General features: G+C 40.9%; 1 protein-coding gene across 1 annotated transcript in view; it reads right to left on the reverse strand.

The window, feature by feature from the left end:
• HACD1 (3-hydroxyacyl-CoA dehydratase 1) overlaps positions 1-12,661 on the reverse strand; it is a 36,543-nt gene extending 23,882 nt beyond the window's left edge. The window contains exon 1 of the mRNA XM_036761859.1: positions 12,295-12,661. Within this exon, the coding sequence (XP_036617754.1) occupies positions 12,295-12,431 (137 nt within the window). The 5' untranslated portion in view covers positions 12,432-12,661. The remainder of the gene's footprint in view (positions 1-12,294) is intronic.

Raw genomic sequence — 12,661 nt, forward strand, 5'->3', positions numbered from 1 at the left:
GCAAATCTTGGGTCAGATACATGGGAAGATTATCATAATTAAACTTATCAGAGTTGAAGCACACTTCATTCCTGCTATTAACAATATGAACCACAAAAGTAGTTAGGTGTCATATACTGTCATAATTGCGATATTAAGTGGTTTTATCTGTTGAGTATACTTTATGGTAGTAATTGTTTGGGTGTTTGCTGGACATTTTTGTCAAAACAAAAAATGTATCGACATAAAGAAAGAAAATGAAAGGATCGGGCCAGTTTTCTAAAGTCCTTTATAGCTCTAACATTTTGTGATCTAACCATCTGCTATCTCCTCTGGTTAAATCCATGCCCCTCCACACACACACACACACACACACACACACACACACACACCCCGCACCCCCCCTCCCAATCTTTTCTTTCTTCTTATTGGTGGCAGCAGGATCTTCTGCACCCTCATTGACCTGTTTTCTAGACTAAATAAATGACTTTACTCCAGTTCCTATCAATCAAATCCATTCCCAGACTCCTAGCGTGCTTCTTACTCCTCTCTCAATTCAGTCTTTGATCCAGAATCATCCAGCAGCCCTAGGTTGCATAATTAACTCTGGAGCCTCAGGCCAGCTAATTGCTTCACTTTCCCCTTTCCCTTTGTGCCCTAGGGTTGAGGATTTATCTTTCAAAAGTCTTATTCTTTTCCCTCTCCCCTTCCGCTGCCCCCCCCCCAACTTTATAATTCTGCTGGACTACTTGGAATCCAGATGCTTAAGTGAGCAGTAAATTGTCATCAATATCTAAAGCCTAAGGCCCTGCAACTATGAGAAATAACACTATCTTCTTTCTGTCTTCTTTGCTAGGAGATCTGATGCCTAGCAGATAAAGAATGAAACATCAGTCGCGTCTGTCTTCTCTCTTTTTTTCCTCCTCACTGCTTGCTAGCAATGTGCTTCACAATTAATTTTTCATATCTGGCAGCCTATAATATTTGTGCAGAAATTCACCCACATCTCAGGCGTTCAGTCAAAGCAGTTATTTATGAAGTCACATCTGAGGCTCCTGAGTCTAAACAAATGACCCTATCTTAAATGCTAAGATCTCCACCAGAGATAACTTGAAAGCTCTCATCCTAGCCTGTTTTGCTTTTTACTGTCGGGAGGATAGTCCATATCTGCACTCAAATCAGTACAAAATTTTATCTTTTAAATGGAACCTCTTAATTTTCATGACAGAGAGGTGTTGAACTAAAGGTACAGAAGCAGATAGACATTTCCAGACAGGCCTTTGAGGTTATTTGTTTTGCTTGACTATGCATATCTGCTAGGTAATTTCCAGACCCAGGTGAGGTGTATAGTTTTCCAGAGGGACAGCTCAGTTAGCTGAGCTATGCATGTGGAAAGTCTCCTGGTTGCCCCAGAGAATGCTATCCAGGTGTTTCCAATTACCCCAGTAAATGAAATTGCTGGAGGACCCACAGGAATAGGATTTGGATTAGGGGCAGTTGGAGAAACAAGCCTAAACTTTTGAATGGCCTGTGTGCCCCACTGCTTCACTCAGCTTCCAGCACTGGCAACCAAAAAGACGGATAAGAATGAACTCCTAGTGGTGCCATCATTCTCCTTCTTCTTGATTAAACTGAGGTATTTTATCTCTCCAGGCTGAAAAGTTACTTTACTGTTATATCTTCTCTGACCTATTATAATTTGTGCAACTTCCCTGACTTCTATTTATGATTTAGTTTGGATAAATGGGTGCAGAGGGGTTAAGCAAATGAGGACTAACCTGGAGCCAATAATGGGGAACCTGAGGCCTTGAGGCCACACATGGCTCTCTAGGTCCTCAAGTTCCCCCCTCTGACTTTGACTTTGAATCCAAACTTCACAGAACACATCCTTTTATTAAGGGGATTTTTTTGTCTGTGTAATTTAGATTCAGTCAAAGGACAGAAGTTGAAAGCCTAGAGAGCTACACATGGCCTCAAGGCCACAGATTCCCCACCCCTGGCCTAGACCCTTAAGAGTCATCAGGAACAGAGCTTTTCAGGCTGAATGCATTGTACTCCAAGAGTAGAGATATTTGATGAGTGAGAGATGAATATATTTCTATCTCAATATTCCCCTTAGGAGACTAAAGGAGAGAATGCTCAGCCTCAGTGGTCCTGGAAGGAGCATCCACTGAGTCCTTCAGCTCACTTAAATGGTTGGCCAGATTTCAGATAACATCTATGCATACAGCCTACAAGCTGTGTCCATATACTTAGACAGATGGAGAATACATGTTATCTTACAGTTAAGGGCTTCATTTTTTCTTTCTTTTTTTTTTTTCCAATTGCAAAGCGGGTGGGAGGAAGAAAGGGACTAGGGATACATTAGATTAGGAAAAAAGAAAAAGAAAAAAAGAGGATCACAGAAGCAGTTTTTCTTTTTGTAAATAGCACAGAAGAGAACAGAAATAAGGCCAAAGAAAGAACAACAGAGCAGGGCAGATTTAAAAGTTACATGTTGAATTTATTATATATTTAAAAAGAAAAGCATGCTGTACATACTAGATCCTCAGTTTCATGTATAATCCTAATTTCCCATTCCATAATTTTACATGGAAATGCACATTTTATTGAGTTCAGAATTTTTTAAAAATGAAAAATGATGAGATTTTTAATAACTAGAATCATATACTACACTTGGCATATCCCACAGCGTTGAAGCTAGGTGGTGCAGTGGATGGAGCGCCAGGGCTTGGAGTCAGGAAGACTCATCTTTCTAAGTTCAAATCCAGTCTTAAATACTCACTATCTGTGTGACCCCAGGCGAGTCACTTAACCCAGTTTGCTCATCTGTCAATTTCCTCATCCATGAACAAGCTGAAGAAGGAAATGACAAACCACTCCAGTATCTTTGCCAAGACAACCCCAAATGGGATCACAAAGAGTCTGACACAACTGAACAACAACAAGGGATACAAAGACCAAAAAAAGGGGAAGGGGGGAGGACAGTCCCTGCCCTCAGGCAACTTACAGTCTATCCAGGAAAACCACAAGTACAAATAAATAAATACAAAATATATAAAAGGCAAATACAAAGTAACTGGGAGGGGGAACCACCCATAGCCGGACTATCAGGAAAGACAATGCATAGGAAGATTGGATTTTAGTTTTGCTTTTCAGGTTCAGGTTGAACCATTCAAGGTGTCCAAAGGAACCCATTTACTCTTTTACTCTACATACAATTCTAAATACCTATTTTCCAGAATGATAGCAGATTATAAGTAGCAAGTTAGCAAGCTTAGAGAACAGGAGGCAGGCATATAATAGCAGCAGAAAGTAACAGTTGACCATTAATCATAAGAAAGAAGGTAGAGAAAAAGAACATAAAGTGGGTTGCTCTAGAACAAGGGTGGAGAACCTTAAGCTTTGAGGCCACATGTGGCCTTCTAGGTTCTCAGGTATGGCATTTTGACTGAGTCCAAATTTTACAGAACAAATCCTTCTATTAAGAGGATTTGTTCTGTTAAGTTTAGATTCAGTCCAAGGGCCACACTTAAGGATATAGAGGGCCACATGTGGCCTTGAGGCTGCAGGTTCCCCAACCCTGCTCTAGAAGATGCTGATGGCCCCAGCTAGTTCTAAGATCCAACGTTTGTATGAGAAGAAACAAGGTGGGATGGGGAGAGAAGATAGAGAAATAGGGAAAAAGAGAAGCATATATGTAAATAAAGAAAGAGATGAAATGTGGAGACAAAGAAACAGATTAAAAATGTGATCACTCGGGGGAAAAAAAGGTTGCATAAAGATGGAAAATGAATTTAAGAGAAAAACAAATCCCGTTTTCATTAACATCAGTCTGCACAAAATGTAGAAAAAATTTCTAGTGTGACTGGAGCCTAGTGCCTACAGAAACCTCATCAGCTTTCTTGGCTAGTGAAACTTCCCCACATGGAGGAAAATTAAGATGATGTGTAAGGAAAGTGAATTGGAGAGACTGGAGCATAGATTAACATTCTGCACCTCGGTCTGATCTTTTCACCACATGATTGAGAGGAGGTTGGTTTGACTGGCTGTGGAGTTGGAAGGGAAGGGGGCAGTTTAATTCTACTTCAACTCCTCACCCCCCTTCTCTCTTTGGTGACTCCTTCACTCACTTCATCTAGCAGGAGACCAAGCTACAGCAAGTGTTCTTTTCTGTTCTAGGTAAAGGAAGAGTCTTTATCCTTATGAATCTAGAAAGTTCTATAGGGAGCCTCAGCATCTCAGCACTAGAGAAGATCTTTTGAAAGAATAAGGTCAGAAACTCCAATCTCCTTCCCCTAAAAGGGAAAAGAGCAAAAGCAGAGGGTACAGATCAAGGCCACATAACCTCAGAGAGGAGAAGGCTGTGAGGACCCTCCCCTTCCAGCATGGTCTTTCACCAGACTGGTATTTGAGCAAATGAAGCAGAGAGAGGTAGTCTGTAGCTGAATCAGGCCTTTCTGAAGATTCTCCTCCCTCTCAGTTTCAGCTACACAACCATATACAAACAATCCAAAAAGGCTCCTCACAAGCAGATGGTTAAAAGACCAGAACCAGGTACAGAATGTCTTATGTATGCCCCATAATCTCTCCAAGGCATTTCCCTCACATATCATAAACTCTCCCAGAAGATTTCCCAGCTTCTGAGTAGAGGAAAGTTGTATCAGCCTGAAGCAGACCCTAGTTAAACTAGTTTACAAATAGGAAACAGGTTTATTAGTGGCTGTCTTTTTCATAGGTATATTTTATTTCTTTTCAAATTGAATCTCTTTCAATTAACAAAAATCAAATGTCTATTCTTCCCACTTCCCCCTCCCCATGGGGGTGTGGATGGTCAGGAGGGGAACAAGAAAAACAAAGCGTTTGTAACAAATAAGCTTAATAGAAAAAAACAAATTCCTGTATTGCCCATGTCTAGAAAAGTGTCATTCTGCATTGAGTCCATCACCTCTCCTTCAGGAGGAGTAGAACACTTCCTCACATGTACACTGATAATGTGACCATTGTACTGATCAATCAGAGTTCTTAAGTTCATTCCTAAGTGTGTCTTGCTTATCAATCTTCTAACGTTTAATTTCAAGCATCATCTTTTTTGTTATCACTTGAGTACAAAAAAAGCTAAGAGGCAGCCTGGCATAGTGGATAATGTTGGGTTTGGTAACTTCTTAGCTGAGAAAAGTTGTTTAACCCTAGGCAACTTCTTCTAGGAATTGTCTACTAAGTTATAAATAGATTGTAATCTTCATTGGGGAAAGAGTTTCCCCCTGGGAATTCTCTTGGTTGAAAAGAAAAATTCAAATCCTTTAAGTATTCATGCATATATGTAGAAGAATAATAATTAATAACTAAAGAATAAGAATCATCCACCCAAGTTCTTTCTACTGTATTACTGTGATATGGAGGTGAGCTGAGTGACTGAAGGCTATATTAGCTTAGCACAAACTGTAGCAATACCTATCAGTCTGAAAGCGTACGAAATTTTGGACAAGTGACAGGGACCAACTTACCTAAGATAAGTTCAGAGAGGCTGTCACTAGAGGGTTGTCTAATAGGTGATGAATTGTTTGACCATATCATCTCATGAAATCAACTGTTACAATATAGGAGGATTTCATTCTGTACTAGTAGGGATAAAATCACAGATATTTTTTGTGGTACCAGGACTTCAGGCAAAACTTAGGGTTTGTGATATTATTCAGTTCTTACATCATAAGTAGTGGTATTGGCATGGTGCTTATAACATTTAAATATTCAATTTGGTCAATGCGGAAATTCCACTGAGGCATTTGGCAGTTGTTTACCTAAACCTTTGCACCCAAAGTTATTCTCCCCACCCCACAGGCCAGAGTCTATCACCAGGAATTTAGTGATTGACTTATTGTGCCTTAATAATATGTCTTCAAACTTGCTAGAAACTTTGCAACCAAATATATCAGTTGCAAAGTATGAAAGGACTAGCTTGGCCAGTGCTACAAAGCTTGGGAGAACTGTTAAGAATTCAGCTGTACATCAGCCTGATGATCACTGGCCTGGTATTGAATAATGACTACTCTAAAGCTGGCCGTGTGGAATCTGGGATGGTTATTTAGGAATTATCAACTGAGGATCATCGAAAAGAGAGGACATCAGACCAGATGCAAGGGCACTCTCCCTATAATACTACATGAATTGTAGCCTTTCAGTTTTATGTGAGTAGTAGCCTTATTGTAGCCCATCCTCACAGTACATAGAAAGATTCAACAATAATTAAAAGATATACAAATACGTTTTGAGTCATTAATAAATACTTCTAGGATTTTTAACTGAGTTTACTCACTACTTTTGATTTACGAGACCTAAATAAGGAATAATAGAGTGAGATAATGTTATTTTTTTCCTGTTTCACAGATGGCTAACAAGAAGTTAAATGATGCCTCTGGTCACATAGTTAATAAATATCAGAGTCAAAGTTTGAACTGTACATAGCCTTCTGATCCCTTCTAGGTCAGAACATATTCTTTCCACAATGATACCTTTCAATATCAATATGCATAAATTTTTCTTTATAATTTGACCACAGATAAGAAAGAAAAAAGACCATCATTGGGTAAACACTTTGTTTTTAAAAGGAAAAATGGTACATGCAAAATATTGGTTTATTATACTCTGGCCTAGTGACAAAGTAACCAATGTTAAATCTTGGAGCAAGAAGCTTAAATATCATTGGATTTTGGTCCTAGACTGTTGGTGGAAAGAAATTTGTTAATACTTTAAATTAGCTGAAAAAAAAAACACATAAATTACATGTATCTCTTTTTGACTTATCTTTAAGTGTTTTTTCCTTTCAAAATTTTGTAAAAGTATTCAGCTCAGTCCATCTTTAAAGAAAAAAAACCAAACACTTCACCTGATCCTACAAGATCTTCTGTCCAAACTCTCTACTAAGAAGCACAGAGCTGAAAAGACACCAAGAAGCCACATAGACCAACCTGAAACGATACAGGGAATCTCTTCTATAACATCTTTGCATTATGGTGATAGATTTATGTTGGGTAATTTTCCTCAGGAAATGCTTTTTGTCAATGTCTGTTTCTTTATCCATTTTCCATTTTACCAAGCTAACTTGTTTAATAGGTTAGATTGGAGTTGTCATGGATGTACTGATGCATTATTTTCTCATTTTTATTCTTTTCATTTATTCATTTTTTATTTTTGTTCTAATGATTCAGTAGTCTAATTGTACAAATTTGACTGATTTTGATATTATTCTCACATCATTAATCATTAATTTCCTATTAAAATAAAGTTCATTTGGGTAGTGAGCATATTTTTCGTTGTCATGTCTGGCACCTCTCAACTCTATTCTTAAACAAAGTAATCATCATATGCAGGCATGAAGCTTCTTTATAGTCTATAATATTAGGTCTCTTTTACTTATTAAACCTGAGGTTTATTTTCCAACATATTTTTCACCATTCTCCCCTAATATATTTTATTATATTGAAACAATGGAAGATTTGAGAATATTTTGGTTTAAAATGGAGGTCATTATTGTGTTTTTTTAATGGAATTTATGTACTTTCTCACCTGTATGCAACAGACATTAGTGATAAAGTGAAATTATCTTCGTGGCTGCCTTTTTTGTAAACACTCACAATGAGCGCTGAAAGATGAGATGACTATTAATCCCCTGAGATGATGTTTCTTATTGCATGATAATATCAACTTTGTCAACCCTTTATTATTTACTTCTTCAAGGAAACCCTACGAATCATCCTTCATTTAAGTATTTTGTCTTCTTGTCTCATTTATAAGTGGTAGTCAATATTGCATGATTCACTTCCTTTACTAGTATATTGACTCATTAGTCATTGGATAAGATATTACATTTAGAGTACCAGAACTAAGTTAATGTTTATAGTAGGTCTAAACACTATGTCATTCTTAGCATCCCTGACCCTGTCATTGTACAAGCAGTAGAGAGCTCCTCAGCCCAAGGGCTATTTTGTAGTGTTCTTTCAAAATATTTATCCCTAAGTGGCAGGTCTACAGGTAATGAGCTTCTCTGTATTTAGCCTTTCTGATCCTTAAGAAGCAGGCTGAGGCTGCTGCTGGGCTTGTCTGTCCTCAAAGCTTTTCAAGCATGATAGAAATTGCCAGGGCTTGGGCTTTAGTGTCATAGCCTTTGAAAACGTAGGGAGCCTTGACATCACAATGAGACACCAGTACATGGTGGTATTTTTCTTTTTTAGGCTTTATCTTTTTAGATTCAACCCATCATCCCAGATGTCAAATTTTGTTCAAGATCTTCCTTTTGTTGCCACATCTCTTGAACATGAAATCTAATGCAATGATTAAATAAATGAATGGATGGGTTAAAACACATTTATGGAGCTCTTACTATGTGCCAGGCACTGTACCAAGTGCTGAGGATGCAAAAACAAACAAGCAAGGTGATCCCTGCTTTTAAGGAGCTAACATTCTGCTGGGGGAAGACAACATGTAACAAAGAGGTAGACTTGGAAAGGAAGAGGTTAAGGTATACGTGTAGTGGCATGATTTAAAAATGGCCAGGAAGTGGTATGGTGGTCCGGTTCTAGGAAAGATAAGGTTAAAGCTCTTTTATCAAAGCCCAGGTCTGTAGAGGAAGTTTTCCAAGTTGGTGATGGGAGAAGGAAGAAGGCCAGAGATTTGGCAGAATAATTGGGAAATGAATTCCGTGTTAAAGTTGAAATCATGCCCTGCATTCCAGTCCTACTGTGTGTCCTTGTGCTACTCACATTAACTTCTCAGGGGCTTAATTTTTCTCATCTATAAAATGAAGTAGTTGGACAAGATGACTTTTGTTTGCCTTAGTTTCCTCAAGTGTAAAATGGGGATGATAATATTACCTACCTGGAAGGGTTGTTGTGAGGATTGAATGAGATAATATTTGTAAAGAACTTAACACAGTGCCTGGCATATATATTACTCCTTTCTCTCCATACATTCCCTTCCATCCTCTGACAACAGGACTTCTTCTACCACTCTCCTGCAAATTTTCTCAAAAGTTAAATTAACTCTTTGTCTTGTCAAGTCCAATGTTTTCTTCTTTTTTCTCCCCCACCTCTCTTTTGTATTACTGGTAATCTGTGTCTTCAAACTCTCTCTCCTTCCTTCCTTTCTTTTTTTTTTTTTAAATGACATTGTACTTTCTGGTTCTCCTCTTGCCTTTTTCAACTACTCCTTTTGTTTTCTCTGCTTTCCATCTATTTTTCTCTCTACCCACATTCCCTTACCTACTTTTATGGTTCTAACTATCACCGGTGTTGGACAGCTTTCAAACATTTGAAGCCGCTATTTGGTAGAAAGAACAGTAGACATGAGGTCAGAAGATTGGGATTCAAATCCCAACTATGTAACTTACTAGCTGTGACACTGGGTTGATCATATAACCTCCTATGGCCTCAGTTTCCTTATTTGGAAAATGAGGTTGGACCGCTTCATTTCTGAGGTCATAGGAATGGAGCTTTAGATCTGAAAGAGAGCTATCAAACTTTCCCATTTTACAGATGAAGAAACTGAGACCTAGGGAGGCTGTAATTTGTCCAAAGTCACAAAGGTTATAAATGACAGAGCCAGGATTCCAATCCAGGTCTCTCGCCAGCACATTTCCCATTGTTATCCCCCAGAGTCACACAGCTAAGTGTCAGGATTGGATTTGAACTCAGGTCTCTGGCTCCAAGTCTCCTGTAGAATTAGAAGATTGAATTAGATGACCTCTAAGGTTGCCTGAAGCTATAGATCTATGATTTTTATACATACACACACACACACACACACACACTCTCTCTCACATATGACCTGTTTAAGCTAAATCAATACTCTGAAAAGATTTCTAGAATACTGTTTTGGATTTGCTACCCAAAATTTTGACCTTAGCTTTTTTCTGGTTTTAACATTCTGTGATACTATCAATCAATGTAGTTATAAACATTAGGTGCCTGTATGACATTTTCACTATGGCATCCTTCTATCACCTTGAATTCAAGGCCTGTATAGCAGAAAGAACACTAGACCAGGAGTCAGAAGCCCTGAGTTCTAGTCCTAGTCAGTCTGTGACTATTGTCATAACTTTGCACATGTTACTTTGAGCCTCACTCTCCTCGCCTGTGAAATGAGAGAGCTGAATTACAAAGGATATCCCAAAAGTCTTTTGATTTTACCTTAAGACTTAAAACCACATAAGACTTTTGGGACCCCCTATATAATTTAGATGTTTTTCAATTCAAATTTTTAAGGTTATTTAATTGCATGTTGTCTAGTCTACTAGGGAAAGAATCCTACATTTAAAAATATTTCCTTTTCTTCTTTCTAAATAGTCAACCTGTCAACAAGTCTCATTCTGTTTCTCATTTTGAAAATGCTTCTCTGATGTCATTCTTCTCACTTCCCACAGCTAACACCCCAGCCCTGGCTCTAATCACTTGACACTTGGATTACACCAGCCTCTCGGCTGTTTTCCTGATTTTTGTCCTCCTGCTCTCTTAATTAATACCACTAATCTACCTAAAATATAGCTTTACTCCTGTTCGAGAACAGAGGCTCCTATGGCCTACCACATCAAGTCCAAATTCCTTTGCCTGACCTTCAAGCCAATTCTAGAACAAGGTCCCCTAACCTCAACTCATCCAAACTTACTTCCCACTATTCTTGGACGTGCTCTGTCCAGTCTAGTCAAGCTGGTTTTTTCACTGCCCCTTTTTTACATGCTATTCTTTCCACATAGAATGTCCTCCTTCCTTCGTTTTTGTTATCTACATGCTACCTTCAAGCTACAGCTTAAGTCCTATTTCCACCCCCTACCCATTATTTTAGCCCATGTTAATCTCCATCTTCTTTGAACTCTTACAGTTCAAAGAGGTACCACACAATTTAGCACTTAATTGCTGCAGAACTGTTTTTTTTATTTATTTCATTATATTGTAAACTACCCCAGGGTAGGAGATGTCTTTTGTATTCCCAATGTGCGCTCTGCCCGCCCCCCTCCCCAGTCTAGAGTTCCATATATGCTTTTCCTTGGGTTAAAATTTTGCAAATGGTGTTTTCTGTAGAGGGCTTAATGAGCTGAATAGTAATAAAATATATATCACATCTATATTACTAATCGTTCACCAATACCACGAGCTATACAGAAAGAAATACTGGGGGCTGACTAAAGTAAGGCAATACGGTTTGGAAATGGGATAGTATTTCCCCAACAACTTCAGAAAAGTTCTTAAGCAGGGGAGACTTGAAATTCTGTGAAGAAGAGGGAGCTCTAGTATAAGCTTAAGTAGTAAGACATACCTAACGCTAGAAATAAAAGTCGACATATTAATTACAAAGGGAGTGGCCACAATGCTAGACTAGTTTAAATGCTCAGAAAACACTGGTTCTAAGTAACCATACTTGAATAAAAACTTTGGGATTGGAAGGATAATTATTTCTAACACTTGAGAGATAAAATCAGGTCTTCATTGATTCTTCCCATTTCCAGGATTTCAGCACTGGATAGTGAGTCAGGGAGGGCTTCTTTTTTCCTTCTGGTTGGTAGAACAAGAATGGATCAGACCGTCTTGGGAGCCAAACGTGGGAAGGAGGATATGGAGGTGACAGGGCAGCAGCAAGAGGCTGAGAGTATTTCTTCAACAGCGGCGGCAGTAAATTGAGCCTTGAGAAGGAGCCGTCCGTCGGTGTGTGTGTGTGTGTGTGTGTGTGTGAGTGGGAGAGGGTGCGTCTCTCTCCCCCAGTCCCCCTAGGTCATCCCCCGCATTCCTAACTCGGTCTATACTTAACCTCCCTCGCCGTCCGCCCGGCAGAACTCACTGACGCGCGCGCGGCTCCAACGCCCGGCACCGTATTAGGCAATGCCCCGCGAGTCCGGGGACCTTACCTCCCCCCTCCTCGCTTTCATTCAACCGGTCGGCGGCTCCCTGCAGCTCACGGCTCCCCTCCCCCCGGGTGCTCCCCCCTGCCTATGTGCTCCCCTCCCCCGAGGAGCTCCCTCCCCCAGGTCCCAGCTGCCTCCAGCAGCCTGTTCCCCAGCGGCAGAGGGCCCTCACCCCAGTTGCTCCCTCTCGCCCGCGAGGGCAGCTGCCAGAAAGAGGGGCCACCATTCCGTCCCCACCCCTCTGTCACCGCCCCATTCACCCCCTTCCCCCCACCCCCCTCACCCTGGGCGGCCCAGCGCCGCAGGCCCACGGAACTCGATCTCTCCACCACCTTCCGCCAGGCTCTTGCGAGGGCTAAGGGGAGCTGTCCCGGGAGGGCACCGAGAGCGCGAGGAGGATGTCTGTCTGCCCCGCCACCACTTACCCCGCGGTCATGGCGATATTGTAGAACGTGAGCCAGGCGGTGGCCAGGAAGCCTAGTCTCCTCTTCTTGACCGTCTCTTTCTCCTCGCCCGCCTCGGAAGAACCCCCGTTGCCGCCTTCGTCCTCGCTGGAAGCCATGGTGGCCGCACACCCTTGCTGCGAAGAGGAGAAGAGGAAGAAGAGGAGAAACGCGGCGGGCAGGGGCGAGGAGAATGGAAGCTGCACTGACAGCTGGGAAGGCGGCTCGGACTCTAGCCCCACGTGTCTGGACAAGGGGGCTCAGCGGCCCGCGGCCAGCGCCTCTCACATGGCGGGGGGAGGAGCGGAGCTGACGCCCCCAGCTCTGTCTCCTCCCCGCTCGGGAATCC

Source organism: Trichosurus vulpecula, chromosome 5 (assembly GCF_011100635.1).
Source record: "Trichosurus vulpecula isolate mTriVul1 chromosome 5, mTriVul1.pri, whole genome shotgun sequence".
Classification (NCBI taxonomy): Eukaryota; Metazoa; Chordata; class Mammalia; order Diprotodontia; family Phalangeridae; genus Trichosurus; species Trichosurus vulpecula.